The sequence below is a fragment of the Leptosomus discolor genome, chromosome 13 (genome assembly GCF_034619465.1).
Source record: "Leptosomus discolor isolate bLepDis1 chromosome 13, bLepDis1.hap2, whole genome shotgun sequence".
Taxonomy (NCBI): Eukaryota; Metazoa; Chordata; class Aves; order Leptosomiformes; family Leptosomidae; genus Leptosomus; species Leptosomus discolor.
In genome coordinates, this window is record NC_141403.1 from 9,629,514 (window position 1) to 9,651,107 (window position 21,594).

The following is a 21,594-nucleotide window of genomic DNA, read 5'->3' on the forward strand; positions in this document are numbered from 1 at the left end:
GGGGGCAGCCGAGATCCCCAGCCTGTCTCCTGGGAGCCGGCTTTCCCCAGGGGTGGGTGAGACCTGCTGAAGGCCCTTGCGTTAGGGTGCCCTGCGACGAGGGGCTGCCCCGGGACAGGGGTGCATGGCCCAACAGAGCCTGGCTTACCACGAGAAGGCTGAAAGAACTGGCTGGGGCTGCTGTCTTTCTTTCTGAGGCTTCCGAGGCTGGTGGGGAGACCTGGGAGATAACCAGCCCGAGAGGAAAGGACATGATGGTGCGTGTATCGGTGTGGCACGTAGCCACAGACATGAAGAGTATAGAGCTGAGTTTGAGGGCTTTCTGGCACAGACATGGTGTAAAAAAAAAAAAAGACATACACATGCAGTGGTGCCAGGTAACTAGATCGGGGTAATACGCACTTGTATCGGTGCTTGTCTCTGATCCTGGTGTGCTTCCTTACTGTAGTTTGGTCCTTGTGAGTCATTGTGGAAGGGAATTTTGTATTGTCCTTGCCAGCAATGGGCTAGGACTCGCAGGTGTCCATCGAACAGGTGGCGTTTCTGAAGTCTGTAATTACTTGGTCCTTAGGCACTGCAGAGCAGGCAGGAGAAAGAAAAATTTCCTGGCCTGCTAGTCTTCGGCTTCACCTGGTAGGGAAAAAACAAAACCAAAACCAACCAAGCATGCTGCTTTTCTCTCTATGGTTACTCTCCCTTCCTTAAAGTACACATTATTTGATGTAAAGTCTGAGAAAATAAAGTGTACTTTATCTGAGTTTGGATAAGGCGTGCTTTATTAGAGGTTTTGCAAATCAAAAGAGGTGTCACTTCTGAATTTATGTATACACCCTATACTTTTATGGTTTTAATAGTCTGTATCTCTTAAGTAAACATGTAAGATACATATGTGCCTTATTACCTTTCACCTTATGTTTTTTACATACAGCCTGTTAAATCAGTTTTCCTATTAACTCTTTTGGGGGTTAGAAGGGGGGGTGGGGGTAAAAAGTACCAGAATAGAAACGCTTTTGGTGTTGTGGCGTGTGCTTTTGCAGCAGTGAAAGCACAGATGGAACTTTATCAGTTGTCTGTGGTCAGAAGAAGCAGCGTTTGCACCACGTATGCTGGTCTTTGATTTTCTCCTTAGTCATAAACCTGATGCCCTTTGCTCTGTGTCACTGCGATTTAGACTTGGTAACAGTAGAGAAACATGTTGATAGAAGTAGATATGAGCTAATTAAGGTCCCTCTTAAAATGGTTCTCTGAGTGACGTTAGTCTGTAGGGGATGTTTATAAACCACTTTAATTATGGTGGGAAGGCTGTAAGTGCTTGGTACACCCAGTCAGTCAGGATTGTTCTGTTGGGTTTTCCTTTTCTGGGTAGGGGACGGGGTGTTAAGTGGAAATCATAGCTGGTACCAGAGCATCATCACCCATGGCGATGGCAGTGGAGTGTGGTGGAGGAACGGGTCACCCTCAGAGAGGACGGATCTCTGTGCATTGGACCTTCAGTTAGCGGAGGGAATTCTGCGGGTGGAGAGAGGAGGCTGGGTGTGCAGGGAAGTACACTTCCCCACTTCCTTCAGGGTGCTGGATTTTAAAGCTGGCTGTGAAATGTGCTCAAGAAAGGGAAGATGTATTTGGGCTCCTTTGCTTTCACAGTGGAGCTGAAGGGCTGTGGGAATGTGGAGGCAAGCCCAAGAGCAGCAATTCGGCCTGCATATATGCTAAAAGGTTGGTCTTTATAATGCTGCTGTATTTAATAATGGAAGCTTCCGTATTACTGTTTTGATTGAATATGTGAAGGTGTTTCCTCCCCCATACCCCCTGTCCTGGAGAAAGTGAAGTATTGTACTAGGTCCTCTGGAAACCATTTCATCTTGACATGTTCTTACTTCACTGCATGACTTCCCTAACATGCCTGGAGATGTGCAGCCAGCACCTGGTTTTAGAGGGGTTAGAAAAGACTTGTGGTAAACCTCCTGGATACTCTCTAACCCATGGAATTTTCTAGTAAGCACTGGGTACATTGATAGCTTGGGCGTAAATTCACGAAGAAAACACCCACATTTTTAACTACAGGTCCTGCTTGGCAGAAGTAAGGTGTTAAGAAAGAGATGCTCATGGGCCATTTTACAGCAGGACTCGTGCTGGTCTGCCTGTCACTTTCCCCCCTGTGGTACAGACAGCATGGCACAGACTCTCCAAAACTACGTGGTAAAACTCATGTTGGCCTGTTTCTGGCATGTTTACTGCTTGATAATGGAGCGTAGGGGGAAGTGCGGTTTCCAGTGACCGTGGCTGTGCAGGGCAGGCAGGCTTGAGGTAGGCGAGCTGTCAACATGGGCAGTAAGCTTTTGCCAGTAGAATTTGGTACCTTGTTGTCCCACCCTTTCTATGTGTCTCTACAGAGCTAGTAAAAACTTGCCAGAATTGTGAGTCCTTTACCAGTCTACGTGGTGATGATGGAGGGTGGAGAGTCTGGCAATACTGTGGTGCAGTATTTAGGACCTGTGCTGATATCTAAGCCAATATATATTAAAAAGTAATTTGTATCAGAAAAGTATTAATAAAATGTTTGTCTTGTGGACCATCACATCAGCGGTTACATACTGTCCATGTGGTAGCTGTTGCAGTTTCTTATGTGGGAAGCTCATGTGGAGCGTACACACTTCGTTATCATAGGGGTGGCAGTTGTCTGATCAACACTCATGTCGATTCTGATCGATGGACAGCAACCAAAGAGCTCTCTTAGGGGACAAGTTGAGCTGTGAACAAACCATCAGCACTCGCTGCACTGCCTGATGCTCCATAGGCTTAGTAATATCTCTCACTTTGTGTGAGCACAGAACAGTTTTGCTACATGGGATTGCTGTAAAATGCAGCGGGATGTTTGCTTTTGGATGGCCACAGTAATATCATTCATATTTTGTAATCTGTGTTACTGCACGGAGTACATGACCAGAAAATAAATGATTCTAATACTGTAGCTGTGCTGAGACTCAATTAAGGAACTCTGTGTTTTGTACAGTATGTTTTTATTCTTCCACATATAGTCATTCGGCGAAATTTTCAGCTCCATCAAACCAGCAATGAGTGTACTTTTGCAGTGGCGGCTGAGGGCATTAAGTCTGGTTTCAATGATTTCCACTCCACTGTTAGGATGCTGCTGACATCAAAGTTCTAGTTGTTTTGATTCAGTGTTATTCTGAAAACTTTGGAACAGTAAGTTTTAACTTTTTAATAGTTGCACCTGTTTTTTAAAGGTGCTCTCCATTCGTAATAACAGAGCAGGAAGACTTAGGGTAGTCTTAGAATGTTCTATTAATGTTCTTAGAAATTATTAATATTCTTAAGAAATAACATGGTACTGCAGCAGCACTTCACTAAAACCTGACCTTTTTTCATGCAAAGTGATTTTTAATTGTCAAGTTATGTCTTGCTAAGAAAATATTAATAGAACTTTTGTTTTCCATACACTTTCGTCTGCGTTTTGTAGAAGTATGGACAGAGATGTAGTAAACTAAAAGATTCCTGTCGTGTCTGTTTGCAGAATAGACTTCTTTCATTCACACCTGGTGTGATGCTTTCCCTGTTACAGCAGAGAAGATCACTGACAGCACTTGTTGGTTTATAAATGCAAGTTGTTACTTTGGAACTAAAATTTTTTTAGAGGGGTTTCTGAAGTCTGAGGTACCAGTTGTTTCTAAACGGCATCCTATTGCCCAAAATTAAGGCAGTACTAGGTATTTTCGTATCGTGAAGTAAAAAAGACACACAGCAATCCAAGGCAGTAGTTTCACAGAAAAGGGAGAGGATCATCATTCACAATAAAGGAGAAGAAACTGATTGGTTAAACAGATTTTGGAAAGAACTGTGGGTGTGAACGTAGCCTTGCGGATGTTTCTGGACCGCAGCTACTGTAGGAAAAAATCCCGACAGCTGCGCTGTTGTTGGATGTAGGTGCTGGTATTTGGTTGCCATTTCGGAGGTGGTGTTGATTCCTGTTTACTCCGGAGTTTTTACTCATATGTGAGCTTTGCAGCCGGACATTGTCTGAAAAGTATTGACGTTGGTCTAGAAAAGCCGACGCGTGCTTCAGATGGAGGGAGCGCCGAGACAGGCCTGGTGCTGAAGGTGTTGACGAGGCAAGTTGAGAATTGCAGGGACGAAGCAATGTAGAGAGACACGATGTGGAAGCTTTCCAAATGATTCGTTTGGAGGATAGTCAAGATGAGTCGTTTGCTCTAAATAATCCAGAGGGATGATGAATCCTTTCATTAACCTTTGAAAGGAAGAATCGTGGAGCAATTTCTACATGTGGTAGCCTTTAACACCTTGGGGACTGCGCTATCGGGAAAGTTACAAACTCCAAACGAGTGATCTCTGTGGCGCTAGGCAGAGCTGCTTCCAGAAGCGATGCTGTAGTCTGTCTCCTGTTTTAAAAGAACTTCTTCGGTCACAGGTTGCTGTGTTAACTTTTCCAAAGTGAAGGTGGCAATTTAACAGGAGTGCATTGGCTGCAAATCGGAATATTCAGTCATGATTTACCTAATGTGAAGTTATCCGTTGTATAGGTATACTGGAGAGGTTTGTCTTTTGGAGCCAGTGGGAACTGAGCGAGCACTTGTTCTGCTGTTACACAACTTGGTTAATAACCCAAAGTTCAAGAAAATTTAAATAAAATGTGGTTACAGTAGATCTTTTTCAAAATATGGAACAGACCAGGGAGTCTGGAAACACCCTTGAGGGAAATGAAAGTAGTCCTGGTAAAAAGGAGCTGCTTTTCTTTTGTGTGGTTTGTTTTTGGTTTATTTTTTTTTTGGTTGGTGCTGATGTTTAAGTTTCACAAAGTTAGCTGAGTCATGTGCCATACTTTGCTGCTCTTGCTTCATACCTCTTAAAGCTCAATATTGCCTCAAGTTGCTGCTCTGCTCGGGAAGTGACACTCAGCTACTTTCAGTGCTTAAGTACAGTTGATTGTGGTTCAATCCTTGTTCAAGCCACAGAAGGATTCTCCTCCTTAACCTCCCTCCTTGGATTAATTCTGCGTCCTGTCCCTCTTGCTGCTTCACGCAGCGGGCCTGGTTTGTGACACCTCCCCGCGCTGCAGAGAGCAAGCTTTGCTCTGAACGTGTACGCAGCGTGAAACGCAGGCAGCTTCGCTTTTAATGCTCCCGATCTTGGTGATAGATGTTTGGACGCTTAAAAATAAGTTTGAATTCCAGAAAAGTGAGATTTTTGCACTCCAGAGACAGTTTCTCAAATAATGTGTTCATTTATTATTTGCTCAGATATTGTTGGCTTTGACTGATAATGCAAAAGCGTGTTCCTGTCCCGGGTAACCTGTTGAGCTGCAAATTATTTTTAACTCCTGAGAGTTCCTGAAGAAATCTCTGTTTTACTCTAACAAGCTGCAGTCTTCAGGAGTGTCCTGCATTGTGATATTGCATGTTAATAGCATTGATTAACTGTCAGGCAGTGGGAATTGATGAGAAAATGTCCATTGCAAAATTAAATGCTATTGCTGGAGCCCGTACCGTGCTGCTGGCTAGGGAGGTGACTAGCCCCGGTAGTCGGTGGTAGGAGTATTAATGTGAGCTCCAGGTTTTCTCGTGTGATTAAAACAGGCCATCTGTTCTTTGTTAAATGTTTACAAAAACAGCTCTTCTCTAAAAGATTTAAAGAGATGTGGGTCTAGTAAACACACCAATATTTTTGAGCACCTTTTTCACCTTTTTCAAATAACACCAAAAATAATTCTGCTGCAGTATGAAATAGGATGAATACCTATTTGTGTTTACTGTTCCACTGTTTTTTTCCCTGTGGAAGATTAAATTCTGTACCAACATACTAAATTATGGCTTTGTTATGACTAAAAGCGATTTCTGTGACGTATGCAGATAAATTTTTCAATCTTTTGGTAAAAACTTGTAAAATACTTTTTTTTTTTTTTAATTTTGTAAATGGAAAATGGGGTTCTTTCAATTAGAAATTGTGACCCTGTAACTAGAGTTAATCCTTTGTAGATTTAAAGAAGTAGAACTATTTGAAATAATTCCCTGTGGTAGGCTTAATCTAATATTTACTAGTGAAAGCCTGTTCTTCCTTTTCTCTCTTCTTAAGAAAGAGCAGACCACTGCTTTGGGGTAAGAAAATGCATCTTTCCAGCTGCTTCTGACCTCCTCTTCTCACTAGATTTGTGCTGCTCCTACACAGCTTCACACTAGGGAGCAATGTGGGGTTGTCAGTTAGGGATCAACCGTTCTAGCATATTGCAAAAGTCTAGGCACAGACTTCCTAGAAAAATGAAGTTAATCACACCCATTTCTTTGAACGAGTGCTACAATTTAAAAGATGACATATAAGTGAATTGTAAAACGTGCCAAACTGCAAAGGGAGCGGCGTGCAGCTAAAGTAATGCATTTTCAAGTAATAGGAAATATGACCAAAGCCTAATGAGGCTTTTTGTAGCTTAATGTTTTGGGGATCATGAATGATGTGAAACAAACCCATGGTATTTTATTTTGTAATGCACATAACTTGGTACTGTAAATCGAGTCCGGTTAAGTTTTGGGGTTTTTTAAAAATATTTTTCATGCGTAACATTTAAGTTAATGTATAGCCTAGGTTGTTTCAGAGGCTGAGAACGACTCCTGTGGACAAGCTTTCTGAGGTAGTAAGAATCTGGATTTTCACAGGATGGCCTCTCCCAGAACAAGTTACCGCGTGCTGCAGCGTGGCAGCAGTCGCTGCTGTTCTCGGTGCTTTCCCTTCTGGCCAGACCTGACGGTAGAACTACAAATGTCAGATCACGAAGGGTGGCTGTGGCTGTTGTGGAGCTTGGGAAGCCGTCTGCCTGGCGCTCAGGTTGTCTTGTGGCGGTGCTGAAAGCTACTGTTCAGACTTCTAAAACAAACAAACCAAAAAACAACCCACATGTCTTACAAAGAAGACGGGGTTTAATTTTTTAAATAAAATTTAAAGGTAATGAGAATACTCAAGCATGTATAAAACTTCATACTGACTTCAGTGACGTGGTCATGTCACTAATGAAGGTGCAACCTCGAAAATTTTATAGAATTAACTTTACGTGGCATTACTGGATTTCTTGTGGTTTTTGATATTTGTTGGCTTGGCTGTTTCACGTGCTTAAGAGGAAGAAAAATAAACTATCGATTCTGATTTGTTCTAGAAAGTTGTGCGTCACACACTAGCTTTTAGGTAGTTGCAAAAAGTCTCTCTTATACGGCAAACAGTAGTGCCAAGCACAAGGTACTTGCTCAATACAAATTTTATATATCATGGAAAGAAAAACTTAGGTGTCTTATATGTTAAACACAGCATGTCATCAGTATTTAAAAAGAGGACTGAGTATTGTGGTGAACAGCTCGGTGAAGACATTGATGAAGCTTGCACTCGAGGCCTCTGAAAAATGAAGGATGCACAAGTACATAGTGGCCTGAGGTACAGAGAAGACAGTTTTGTTCTGTGTCACAGAAGAACTCTGAGGAGACATTGAACTCAGTTAACCAAATTCAAAACCAATTAGAAGATTGTAAAATATCGCTGTTTTATGTAATGTATAATTGGACTGCAGAACTCAGTGGCAGCACTGACTGCCTGGGATCAGTGTTTTCTATACAGATCCCCCAGCCTTTGTGAACTTCCCAGCGTTATGGTGACGGCAGATTTCTAGAAGAGGTGTTGGTCCATGCTTCAGGATGCCTGAGGCTGCCTTGAGGTGGGGCTGACTGATGTGGTACCAATGCAATGAGTGCATCAGACTTGCATTGGAGCTGAATTTCCACTGCAGCGAAGACCCTGTTGCACTAAAAAGTATCTTAATAAACAGGTGGAGGACAGAAACATGCAAGACTCACCCTGGAAGTTCCTGGTTAAGCCAAGTAGACCCAGATCTTCAGTCCATCGCTAAGGCCTGCCTTCTTGTCCTGGACTCTCCTCCATGAAGATCTGTAGTGTCTAGTTTGTGCCATTCACACCTCTCCCAAAGAGTAATAAAGACGTGTCTTCACTTCTTGACAGGGCCTTCTGCTGCTTGGGTAGCCTCTGAGCATGGGAGTGTATTCAGAGCACAGGGGTTTTTTGCTACTGTGAAGAAATGCTGACAATAGTTAGGACTGCGCTGGTTCGGTTTGTTTACGTTCAGAAAATTATATTAATATATTTGGAAAAATTCACGTGTTCACTTTCTCATATAATGATATTAAGAATTTTATTCCCTAAATCTTAAGTGCATTGTTTTTTTAGATCCAGGTGGCTAAAGTGTATGTGTGTGCCCATCAGTTCTCCTGACGCTCAGGACTTGGGTTTGTGGCCATTCGTTTGCACGCTTGCCGCTCCGAAGTAAATGCGGTCTGAATAAAAAGCAGAGAAAAGGAAATGCGAATAATGTTACAGTTAGTGCTGTTCCTAGAAGTAAAATTCTGATTTGCCACAAACCTTTCTTCTCCCCAATGCAATGGATCAAACCCCTCAAATGGCTAAGCTTTGGGACTGCGGCTAATGGGGACTGCTTCCACCTAGGATCAGCCTGACTTAATTTTTAGGGAAGAGAAAAGGAGGAGAAACAGGGAGAGAAAGAGTGGGGAGGAAATGGTGTGACTGTATATGCAGTTGCAAGAGAGGCATCAGTACGGTGTCATGCCATTACTTTTCTTCTTGAAAAGCGCTGTCGGCCTGCATTATAACCAGGGGCAGGCAGTGAGGAGAAGCAGGTCAGAGCTTTGATACGCTGCAAAGTCATGGTGGAGCTTGGGTGTTTTTTCATTGCAGACTCACGGACCTTTGTGTAGAACAGAGCCATTAAGAAGAAAAGAGGTGCAAATGCATCCAGTATGTTTAGTCCAGGCACTTGCCATTTGTGTAATTACGCATCATCTTTCTTGTACTTGTAAGTCTGGTGTAAACCTGCTATGCTGCACAGACTGAAATCGGGAGTTTTTGCAGGTTCACCAACACTTACAGTAGTTCTCTGTCCAATCTGCAGCAGGAACAAATCTGTCTCAATTACAAGTAGGGAGCTGTGGAGCTTTGATAGAAAATGTAATGTTATATTACATTTTAAAGTGGCCTAATCCTTCACACGCTGATCAGAACACCTCCTGTCACAGCTGAACCAATGTAAATTGCCTTGATAAATTTATTGTAAATACAGCCTGTGAATATAATCTTTTTTTTTTTTTTTTCCTTTGCACGTCTAGAAACAAACTTTAACAATTTCTTTTCCCGCAGGACAAAATTCCCGTGCAACTGAATAATTTGTAACAAGTTATTCGTTCTGCTAACAACTATTTTGAAGTACCTGAAATAACAATGGGTTTCCTTTTGCACCTGAATGTGAATACTGTAAATATTTTCTATGCTTCCACTTTACAAACAAGCTTCAGAGTAATTTTACCCTTGCTCTGTCAAGAATTTCTGGTCGTTTTGCTGTTTTAACTGCAGAAAGCTTTGGTTTTTACTGGTTTACTGTACAATGTTTCAGATATACTACTAGGTTAATCTTCTGCTTAGTATTTTCTCCCTCTGTAACCTCTGCTCCAAAAGAGCAAAGTTTTCGAAATCAAAGTTGCAAATCTACAATTTTATTTCTGTTTGTCTCTCTCAGCATTCTCCATCGGAACCCTTTTTAGAGAAACCAGTGCCGGATATGACTCAGGTTAGTGGACCGAATACCCAGCTAGTGAAAAGCGATGATTATCTGCCATCAATTGAGCCGCAGCCACAGCAAAAGAAAAAGAAAAAGAAAAACAACCACATTGCTGCAGAAGGTCCCAGTAAAGGTTTTGGTAAGGAAGACTTTCCTGGGGGACTTGACAGCCAGAATCTAAGCAGAAACTCAGTGGATTGCTCCCAAGAAGAGAAGAAGAAAAAGAAAAAGCCCAAGGCAAAAAAAGAACCGAAGGATCCTAAAGAACTCAAGGAAAAGAAGGAACCCAAGACCCCCAAAGTCCCTAAGACCCCTAAAGAGCCAAAGGAAAAGAAAGCAAAAAATACCACGCCAAAATCCAAGACCAGCAAAAAGGCTAGGTAAGTCAGGAAACTTCTATATGCGGGCAGAGAAAAACAGTGTGTTTGTGGGATTTCTAGAGCATCTGTGCTAAATGGCGTGGGTGGAGAGGAAATCTTGTGTTGTTTGCCTTCTACCATCTACATCATGATGTTTTTGAGGAACTTGGGCACATTTCTCTTGTTTGGCTTTCCTGTTTATGGCTTCGCAGTTATTTTGAACAAGCTGGAAAGGCAGAAGGTTAATCTTTCTTTTCAAGGCATAAAGGTTTCTGGATGTGTTAGTTTTCAAAGTGAACTCTTTCTCTTCTAGTGCTCATCTGTCCTCGTGTGTGGTTTGTGAATTAAGACTTTAAATTGCTTCAACATTAATGTAGGTTTGGCCAAATCCAGAGATGAAGGCATAGAGTAAAAAGGTCTGATGACCTTTTTCTTTCTGTAAATAAGGTAGTACGTTGGGTACTTTGTACTGTTACAAGTGGTACAGCCCTTACAGACGCTGTTTTGTACTGACACAACCCATGGGCTATAAGCTCTGCTGTTAAAAGGGCATTTTTATACAGATATTCACGTATGGTTACTGTAGGGTTTATATTAATTTTGCTGTTTCATGTAAACACAGTTTTCCTAGCAGAAAATCTTTGTGGATAGACCAGATGCTTCAGCCCTGTTTCTTCACTGGGCATCGTGTCCCTTTATCGGGATAGGCTTCAAATGCTACAGAGTGGTATGAGAGAGAGCAAACTGCCGTTACACATGAGTAAATACGTCATAGGTAATAACAGAGATTCTGTGAGCCTTACCCCTCAACTCCCTAAACACCATGATTATAAATGTCTACTTGAAAGAAAACCGAGAGGAAAAAGGCATTAAAGCTCAATATTTTTTTTTCATTTGTACCTAGAATTTCTTACAACTGTTCTGAATTTGTTCCAAACATCTGAATCTGTTTTTCAAGATGTGGCTAGCGTTATAAAATATAACTTCCAGATGGAAGCACAGCCAGACTTGGTTAATCCAAATCAGTTTGCGAAATCCATTTGTATTAGGGTTTAAAAATTGCAATTAATGAATCAGCTTTGCATATATTCTACCAGACTGACTACTGGTTGGGTTTGATACAGCTACCTGGCTAACTGAGGCACGGATAGTAGGATGTTACTTGTTCCTTTAGCAGCAAAGAGAAGTTTCTGTATTAGCAGAGGTGATGTTTCCTGAAGACTTTCTAAACACTGGCTTGTGAAATGAAAAGTTGTCCTGAACAGGTTATATTGACTGTTCAGTAAACGACAGCTGGTCAGCCTGTCCCTGCTGCAGAAGGTACTTCGGCTGTGTTCCAGGCTCTCCTAAGGATGGGCTTTACACACACAGCAACTCACAGCCTAGAAAAAGTTACGTATCTCCCACTACGCAATTTTGAAACCAAAATACTGTATCAGCTAAAATAACCTTTTTGTTCCATTTCCCTGTACTCACAGGTTTAAAGGCTGGCCAGGCCAGATTGCACGGTATTGAGCATCTCCCGGCAATTTTTGCCACCGAAAAGTAAAAAGTCTTCTACTGCAGGACTCTAAATTAGTGCGGTTTTAAAGGTCTTGACTAGAATGAAGCTTTGTTTAATAAGCAATGGTTAGAAGGAGCCTGCTTCAAAAACCCATCTGGGTTCCTGTGCACATCAGACCTCAGAACTGGTCTATCCCGTCCACTCAACCCTTTGTGCATCTCCTCTAAACCCCGGGATGTGCTGTGCAGGTTAAAGGAGCGGTGTTTCCTTTGCAGGAACAAATCACTGCTTGCTTAGTTGCCTTTGTAGTAGAGTCTTTATCTTCTTTCTGGTCCCTGGGTGGCTGGATGACTGGCAGTATTCTAGAAGTACTAAGCCCTGTTTTTTTACCCGAGAGAAGCATGTTTGGAGCAGCACTAAGAGCATTTGCTATTCCTTACGCTTACTCAGGGGTGTGGAGAAAGTCCTACTTTTCCCATAATGGGCTTGTTTCTCTGTTACCAAATGCTCTCTTGAACACAAGGTTGTTCTCATTTTGTGGTCTTGTCAGCTCCAGTACCAAACGTCTCTGAAGAACTCTGAGACAGCGCTGGGATGCTGTGCTGCCAAAGAATTTTAAATCGGCGAAAGAACTTTGCTTACTTTGGCGATATCACAGACTGGGGAACCTGTGCAGTGACAGATCGTTGAATCAAGTTTTTAAAATAAATCAACAGGCCAAACATTTAATCATCTGAGCCACGGTATTTCAGCAGCACTAACTCTGGAAAGGAAATATTATAGTAGCTGAGAGGAGTGAGATTAATGCAAGTTAATACAGATTGTGAATGATTATGTAAAATATTTTGATAAAGTTAGTGTCTGGCATGCATTTACTACTACTGCTTATATTGCTCAGTATTTGGTTCTAAGTTTTGAAAGGAATAGTGTGATTTTTAGGCTTTTAAATGATGTGCAAAACTGACGAGTTTCATTCCCAAATAAGCTGATCGGTTTTAATAGAAGAGTTTTGCACTGGTGTAAAATTCAGGTAAATAAAGTCAGACATAGGAGGTGTGTTTATTGAAGAGCAACAGTTTTTTGGATAGAGCATAACAAGTCCTTGATAGTTTTGACATGACACAGGCTGGATTAGAGTACACACATAGATAAAAAAATCTGGTAGTGAAGGATTTCAACCATTTTGTAATTTCATATAGCTCATAATTTAACCCTGTTATTTCAGCTCTGATTTTGACCAACAGTGTATAATCCTTTTTCTTAAACAACAAAAAAAACCCAGAAACTTTATCCTTCACGTCTTGTCTATCTTTGGTGGGAGTTGTGACAAAATGAGCAGCTTGCCTCTCCGAACTGCCCCTCCAAGTGAGGGACAGCAGTCAGTCTGGAGAATGGGAGAGGCTGATTCATTTCATGCCTGTTTGAATCGTGTGTCCCATGACATCTCAAAAAGAAAGAAAACGCCCAAGTGGGCTGCTAGTGTGTCATGCTGCATACCTGGTGATTTTGAAAGAAAGATGACGTGTTGATGCTGTACTTTTACACTGGTAATGGGTATTAGCCCAAGCCTGCCAATACAGAAAGACAAATACAGTGGTGGCTGGGGAAAAAAAAAATAAATTTGCAAAACAAATTGACCAAACTAGTAGTGTTTGAAAGCAAAATGCAGTTATACCTAGGCCCACAAATGGATGGTTTTCACTAACTTGTGCAGGAGTGTTACGTGGGCTCTTAATGTTACGGAGCCAGCTTTGGGAACGTGCAAAGCAGGCGAGTTTTTCCAAAAGTGGATGGACAGGGAGGCAAGCAGTCCTGCCGAACTGCAGAGTCATGGCTCAGATGTCCGCTCCTCCTGCGCCCGTCCCTGGAGGAGATGAGGACCACCTGTTTGGGAAGATCACGCTGCGGCACAGCTGATGCCTCTCCCGCTGCTTCCTCTGAAACCCTAGAGAGCGGCCACCGATGGCGGCGGGAGAAGCAGGAACTATTCGCGAGGGCCAAATGGCAGCTCTTTGCAGGAGCTTGTCCCTCCTCCCATCTCAGAGCAGTGTGCGCTGTGTTTTGCAGGGCTGCTCTTATCTGCTTCCTCCCCTCCCTGCGGCAGGGGAAACTCTTGGTCCTTCCCACGCGTACAGCAGCAGCCTGGGATGCAGGGTAGGGCGACGGCTGCTGCTCGCAAGGGGCGAGCATAATGACCTCTTCGAGAGGGAAGCGGCGACTGATTCTGTTGGCACCCGGACTGGCTTTTTGTTGGATCGGAAAGGGGATGGCTGCTGGCCGCGGAAGCGGGGGAGCGGTGCAGGCAGCAGGACGCAGCGCCCTGGGGAGCTGGAAGGCAGGAAGAGGGGTCCCAAAGCGGTGGTGGTGGTGGTTTCCCCTCCCAACCTGGGATTGTCCTTGTCAAGGCAGGAAGAGGCTTCTGCAGGAGAGGATGGGAAATTGTGCGAGATGTCCGTGTGTGGCTCCACCAGGGCTCTTCTCTTCACGCTGTCCTCATCCCCCTCCACCCGGCCCAGCGGCCAGATCTGCTGCAGGCAGGCCTTGTGGGCTTCCCCAGCATGATTTGGAAAAAACCTTGTCCTATTGTTTTTCCTACTTTTGTGACGTAAAAACGGGGGGTTTTGGGGGGGGTGTGTTTTTTGTTTCGTTGGTTTTGTTTGTGGTTTTTCTTTTTCTTTTTTTTTTTTCTTTTTTTTTGTTTTGATTACACCAGGAGGTTTAAAAAAATAATTGTTTTCCTCAGGTAAGGCCGTGCAGAAAGCCTCCCTGCTCTAATGCTTTGAGAGGGTGGGATTATTATGTTTTGTTATGGTTTTGATGCTCCACAGTGGGTGTGTAACTTTTTTTTTTTCCCTAAGCTGGGTTTCAATCATGAATTTGTCACAGGACAGTGTTTCCGAATGGTAACATAGGGACCAGTAGTCCATCTGACATATTTTAGATGTTTAAATTACAGAAAAAAGCATTCTCTGAATCCTGATAGCCATCCTGAATTACACCAATAAACAGATCTGTCAGTTACCCAGATCAGATGAAGTAGTTGCACAATGTAAGCATACGGGCTAATTATTTCCCTTCCTAATCCCGCAAAGCATGCCATGCTTTTTGGGGTATTTTTGAGTCAGATGGTTTGGCCCTGTAAGTTCCTGGAGTTTGACCTAGCTCTGTAGGTGGCTGCTTGACTTAACTGACACAAAACACTGTCAAAGTTTGGATACGTGTTCTCAAATCGTAATTCAAGCTTTTTTCTTACTTGTCCTACTCGCTGTTTTCCTCTTCAGCCTGTTTTCCTTCACGTTGTTTGCTCATCTGACCTTCTGCAGGTTGTCTTCTCGCTGATCCCCTGTGGTCAGTGTGCTGTGCAGCCCTTGGGGATAAGAGGATGAAACCAGAAAGTGGCATTGGACAGCTAGATTGTAAGACATCTAATCTGAAATGTCTGTGTTTGTATCACGTGAAGGACTAGTTTTAACCGACAGTTTTAAAATTTGTTGTGTTTTGTGTGTGGCAAATACTACTTCAGTTTCTCCCAGATTTCTGGTTCTTGGTTTGGGACTGGACTCTGTTGTCTAGTGGGACTCGGCTAAATTTTGCATTTGTGCATGTGTAAAAACAAATACAAGAGGGAGTTGTCTAAGTGTGTATGTTACAGTTTGCCTTCGCTGTTGCCAGATTTGGAAAGTACCCTCAGCGGTGCATCGATTGACAGAGACCCTGATGGCAATGGCAATCTCTTAAGAAAAAGGTTTTGACCTGCCTATACTATACTTAGATGTAGAAAGGTAGGTCTGGTCCAGGCTAGCACCATTCCTGCATGATCTGCTGGGAAGTGGAAAGGCTGAGTGGAGAGTGGTATGTTTAATTGCCAGAACAGAGCGCACCGGCTCTGGGGGAAGATGGAGAGGAAGGATGCTTCCGCCGGCCTGGTGGAGCTCCTGGGTGGGTGATGCACTGGGAAGCCACGCATTGCCTCGCTCCGGGGGACAGTGCTGTCCTACGGCTGGCTGGCACCTCACATTCCTTTCTTTCCTTGGAAGAAACTGTAGGTGTGCATTTAAAAAGAGCAATTCTGAGTTTTGAACCTAGAACTCCCGGTGGAGCTGCACGTGGGCTTTGTTCTCCCCAAGTTGGTGGCTTTTATATTTTTTTCCTGTATCTGTTTTTAACGGGCCTGGTAAGGGGAGAGGTTTGACACTGCGGCCGAATCGCCTCCGCCACCTCTCCCTTCCCGGGAGGGACTCTATACGCCGGGCCCCGGCCCGGGAGGGTATATACAGGTCACGGAACACCCTTAGCTCGGGGTCCCTGCCGCTGCGAGCGGGGAAGGGTCTGACCGAGGCCAGGAAGGAGCGTTTGTCGGGGCGGCTCCGCCGGAGCCGCTGGCGGGGCCTTTGTCTGGGCTCGGCCCCGCCGCGGAGCGGGGTGGCGGCCGGTCCCTGCGCCCGGGGCGGGCCCTCGTTAGCGCTTCCCGGCCTTTCAGCAGTCCTAGGCCGCGCTATTCTTCCCGACTTTAAGCCTGTTATTCATGGCGGCGGCGGCGCACCCGGGGCACGGTAACGACTACTGGGCTTTAATTGCGCGCCTCGCTCTTGATTTACAGGGGGTCAGGGGCGAGAAAGCGCCAGCCCCTCGGTTCCCTTCACCGGGCGGCCGTCCAGCTCCCCTGGCGGGCTCACGAATTCGAGAAATGTGTAAAGTTTGGGTGTTGCGTGTGTTTTTTTGGAAGCGGTTTGGCGGTGATTTGATACAGGCGGGGGGGGGGGGGCGGGGGGGGGCACAGGCCGCGGCCGCGCAGGTGCCGGCAGCGCCCGGGCGCTGATTGAGGGAAGCAGATGGCTGCAGTCGGTGGCCGCCCGCCAGCGGAGCAGGTGCTGGTCACGTGGCCGCGGGTTGCCGGGGCGACGGGAGCGCTCTCGGCGCGCGGATGAAAGGCAAAAGGGGGCCCCGCTTCAGCTGCGGCTTTGTGCCATTGGTGGCAGCTCGAGCGGAAACAAACGCGGCGAGGGGAGCCGCGGCCCGCGCGCGGCCCGCGCGCCCGGGGGAGGCGGGAGGGAGGGCGGGCTGCGATCGCCCCGCTCCTGAGGGGACGGCGCCTCGCCGCGCTCCTTCCGCCGGGTCCTACACACCCCCTCCCTTTTTTTCTTTAAATTGTCACGTTTTGAGGTGGTTTTATTTTTTTTTTGTTTTGTTTTGCTGGTTTGTGGGCTTTTTGTTTGGGTTTTGTTTGTTCGTTTGTTCTATTTTTTGGTGGGTTTTTTTTTGAGAGGGGAGCTGTGTCGCGCCCTGTAGTTTCATGATAATACGTTTCCAAAACCCACAGTCTTTTCACTAGTCAATCTTGAGTTTAAACACAGGTAATGCCACATTCAAGTCATCTCGGTCCCGAAGTGAAACATCACCATATTCGGGAATTTTTAAATTACAGCTCCAAATTACACCTTCGATGGGCCAACCCGCTGATCAAAATGAACAAGCTCGAATCGCAGAATCAGTTAGGTTGGAAAAGACCTCTAAGACCGTCAAGTCCAGCCATCAACACCACCATGCACACTAAACCCTGTCCCCAGGTGCCATGTCCACATGTTTTTTCAACACCCCCAGGGATGGTGACTCCACCGCTTCCCTGGGCAGCCTGATCCAGCGCACAACCACTCTTACAGTAAAGAAATATCCAATCTAAACCTCCCCTGGCACAACTTGAGGCTGTTTCATCCTATCAAAAAAGCTGATGTTTGTTTGAGAAGTCGGGGATTGCGAAGGAAAAACAAACCCCAGGCAGCATCCCGGGCATGAAATTAAAGTGATGAGGGTGCAGAAGCTGTATAAACGCGGGTGACATAACGTTTGGCGACCTCTACTCGCCGTTTGTCTCACACTAGGGTGTAATTCTGCTCTTCAACATCTCGGCAGCTTTCCACGACCAGCCTGTCAAATTAGCAACAGGCCTGGGGGGATTGACCGCAGAGAGGGGAAAAAGACAAGTGAAAACCCACGTGAGACACACAAGGCTAAATATGCTAAAAATTACTAACTTTTACTGTCGATTTTTCTTTGTTGCCATTTAAAATTTTCACCCCTGTGACGCTGAAGGTTGTCTTGGTGCATGACTTGGTGACTGTGCATTTAAGACTGGATTTTGGTATGTGCGTCTCCTCAGCCATTTCCAGGCCTCTGAGCGCAGTGGAGAGCTGCAGTCCTGGCTCCTCAGGTGGTGAGCATTGTTGTGAGGAGAGGGGGACAAACAGCCCCCCAAACCTTTCTCTGCCATCAGTAGACAGAGCTTTCTAGTATCATGTAGATGCTGAGGTACCCGCTGGGTGGTTTTCCTCCCATACAAGCTGCAGTTGCACGCGTTGAGGCTGTACGGGTGCACTCAGAGGTGACACAAAAGCACCTTTCCTGCTTGGAAATAGCTGGGGTGGTAGAAGAAAAAGCAGCATTTTCTGATTCTGTCCTTTGTTTTGGTGGCGCTTTCTCTGGTTCTGCTTACCCGGTCCGCACAGTTGATACCAAGACAAGCACACGCATAGTCCTGTTTCTCTTCACCTGTGTCAGGTTGCCCAAATGCTGCTTTTGGAAAGTGCAGGTTTTGAAGAGAGCAACTCTTCCTTCCCAGTCTCATTTTTAGTTTCTTGTTGAATACGTACTCAGTGTCGCTGTCTGAGATCTTGAAGGAGAGAAGTGAGGTGTCCCTTGTTAAGGAATGGGAAACGTACATTGATGGTCCCTGCATCATTGATTTTACAGTTATGTTTAAATACTTAAATAAGGCAGGCACTTGAAAATAATGAAGTCACTGAAAATAAACATCTCACAGATTAAATGTTTTGTTGAGCACTTTTTGCTTACATTTTTGTACAAATACTGATTAAAAATACCTCTGTTTCAGTAACAAGAAACCAGATTCAGAAACTAGTGCTGCGAAGAAAAAGGTTAACAAGGGAAAGGAAGGTTCTGAAAACTCAGATTTGGAAAAAACTCCGCCACCGTCACCTCATCCTGAAGATGAAGATGACCCAGGGGTTCAGGTAATGCTGTCTTTCAAGTTCAATGTAACCTTTGATGACTTAGATGCATAAAATGGCAGTTCTCACAGTCTTTATTACAGAGATACAGGTATTTGGGTATTTTCGGTTCTCTTCAGAATGACATGCCAAGAAGGTGAGAACTGGAAAGCACCATGGTGAATATTTTACTAAAACAAGTGTTCCTCATAATAATTTTACTCTTATAGACTCATTACCTGCAGGTGTGTGTACGGTGCTGCTGGGTTTTCGTATGTTCTCGTCCATCACTGCTGCAATTATGGTGCTGAATTTCCTGCTGTGTAGGTTTGACGTACCATTATGCAGTCTTGCTCGTAATCCTTGTGTTTCTCCTTGCATTGGCTTTACAAACCTTCTGACATCAAGAATAGGAGATGACAAAGCAGAATGTTGGAAACGTCCTTGTCAGGGACTTGTAACTACGCTGCTTTAAGGGATGAGGGGCCTTCTGTCAGGACTGCCGTCCCTGGATAACATTGCAGACCTGTCGCTTTCTGTCTGAACTTTATTTCATGTAAAGAATATCTGGAAATAGAAATAGTGTAGATGACAACTTTCTTGTGCTCTGTCATTAGCCACGTTAAGAATGGTCAGCTCCTGGCTTGCTTCTGCTGGCAGTGGTCAGCGTGGGCATGAAAAACCAAGAATTCCCACGTGAAAGGACAGAGATGAATGGTGATGGGGAAAGTAGGAGACTCCTCAATAGCCGTGCTGGTACTACCGAAATCCGTTGTGCTCGTCCGTGGCACGTCAGGTTGTGGCTGTGTTGTTTCTAGTTACGAGGGATGTCGAGACTGATGATCACTTAATGCTCAAAGCAGCCTGACAAAGAGGTTGGCCAGCAGCGCTGTCCTAGCAAACGTGGATTGTGCCTTCCTTCTTGCCGTTGTCCGGAAGGATGGAGAGTGTAAGGGAATGCGAGCAATCTGGTATATTCTAGTCAGAAACAAAAGCAGCACCAAAACGAGTGTTATTTCTGATTCACGCGAGCCGTGTAGTCTGAATTGGGAAAGGTGAGATGCACCATGCAAACGTTAAAGTGTTTGCAGAATAAGTGCTCTGTCCTGTGCCCCAGATCTCCCTCGGCCTGATTAATGGCACTGACAAAAGGTGTAGAACAAACGTTTGGAGTTGGTGGGGTTTTGGGTTGATTTGCAGATATACTGTCTACAGTTCAAGAGACATGCGTGTTTTACTTGTTTTCAGTTTAGTGGGACAAAACTTTCTCTTCCTGAAACTCAATTGGGTGATAAACTTCGCATTTTAAATACTTTTTTCTTTTTGTAAATACAAGCGGTATTTGCAAAATGTAGATGCATCACTTAATTAAATGTAATAAATATTTCAGGTAATTTTTGTTTTCTTAATACTTTCTCGCATTGCATGTGTTATACTGCACCCACACTTCTTTGTGTGAACTTAGGGAGGGGTTACAGCCGTATAGGCTGGGACAGCTGGAATGTACAGGCTTGTTACGCATTTCCCAGCTGAGGCTGGTATTCTGCAGTTGTCTGAAACACCATTGCATTCTTCGTGTTAAATACAGTCTCCTGGAACGATATTATGTAGTAATGCGCAAAGTGATGTGTTGTTATCTTTAGAGAGGAAAAGTACTTACTTTTGTGTGTCACCGTACAGGTTTTTTTATATTCCATTATCAAGCCTATTACTCGCCTTTCTACCTGCAGATCAGTTAGTGAGTAGGAGATAATCGGGTGCAGGTAAAGGTGTGCACGGTTGCTGACAACAGTGCCTAACAACCGCAAAGGCTCGCATGGGGTTAGAGGAAACAGGAAGCTAACCAAGTCAGTAAGAGCCAAACAGAGGGTTGCCATTATGTTTTGGGCATCCTTTCCGTTGGGGAAATGGAAAGAGGGATTTTTTTGGCACCAAAAATAATGGTGAGACTTATCTGTTGAGCCAAAAGGAAGTTGATATTCTGCCATCAGCGACTGTGGAAATGAGGGTACGAATTTGCCAAGTGGTATCTATTGTGAGTATGAAAAAACTGCTACAGGTTTGTGGGAACCCCTGTAAGTTACTGTGTTAAAGATGGAAGCCACGTCACCATTGTTTAAAAGGGGGATGTAAGCTTAACCTTTGCTCAAAAATTTCATTTTCTGTTAAAGTATTTCCAATTTTGTGAAGTGCATCAGATATTTGTGCTTTAAAAAGTATGATTAACTATCTGAAAGTCAATATTTGACTCTATGTACATTGAGAGACCCGGGTGCATAGAGCTGTTAAACAAGCTACATAAGTATTTGCACGTTCCAGTGGAGACGTGTGTTAAGCTGAGAAAGGTGTAAAAATAAGTAGTGTATCTGTTCATAAAGGTGGTGTTTTAACAGCTGATATTCAACATCTTTATTTTTTTTTAGTATACACATCAGTCCGTTGAGATATTTGATGCTCAGCTGACAGCTTCCTTCAACAGCATATGCTCTGAGGTTTTCAAATTACAGAGCCTGCTGCAGTCTACCTGGGAATTTGAACCTTATTGTTGCGGCACATGGTGCCTGGCACTGAGCATCAAGTCGCAAATTCTGTCAGACGCGTGCTCGTGTGTTTTACAGGTTGTTTTCTGCACTTTCATCCTGGAGGTGAGGGTATGGGGACACAGCAACCGTGTGTTCAGTTTGGGGTGGTTCACGTTTTTCGTTCTCCTCTGCTGGTTTGGGGTCTTTCCCCATGCTGTGCTGCAGGACGCCTTTCCCAGCAGCGCTGGGCCAGCGGAGTGCAGAAATCTTACGTCTTTGCATTTCCCCCCTGAGATAATCCGGTACGACTGGGCGGATGGGGAGAGCACTGACGTGTGCCATCAGGGCTTAGCAGCACAGGGGCCACGCCGCGGAGAGGTGGGGTTTGGTTCCGGCACTGACCGTCTGTCAAAGTTTGTCGTGGACCTGAATTGAGAGGTGCGATTTCTTCTGTTTCAGTCGTCGCTTTCTGGGAGGCGCTTTTTAGTTTCCTAACGTGGTTTTGGTAATGCTAAAAAGAAAAATAACACTTTCCAACTTGTTTTGTTCA

General features: G+C 44.5%; 1 protein-coding gene across 3 annotated transcripts in view; it reads left to right on the forward strand.

The window, feature by feature from the left end:
- CHD7 (chromodomain helicase DNA binding protein 7) overlaps positions 1 to 21,594 on the forward strand; it is an 88,400-nt gene that overhangs the window by 20,983 nt on the left and 45,823 nt on the right. For 2 of the 3 annotated variants that reach the window (XM_086472685.1, XM_086472686.1), the window contains exons 2-3: positions 9,614 to 10,035; positions 18,408 to 18,546. In XM_086472685.1, coding sequence (XP_086328811.1) covers positions 9,614 to 10,035; positions 18,408 to 18,546 — 561 coding nt within the window. The remainder of the gene's footprint in view (positions 1 to 9,613; positions 10,036 to 18,407; positions 18,547 to 21,594) is intronic. The other variant, XM_086472687.1, reaches the window with a different exon arrangement.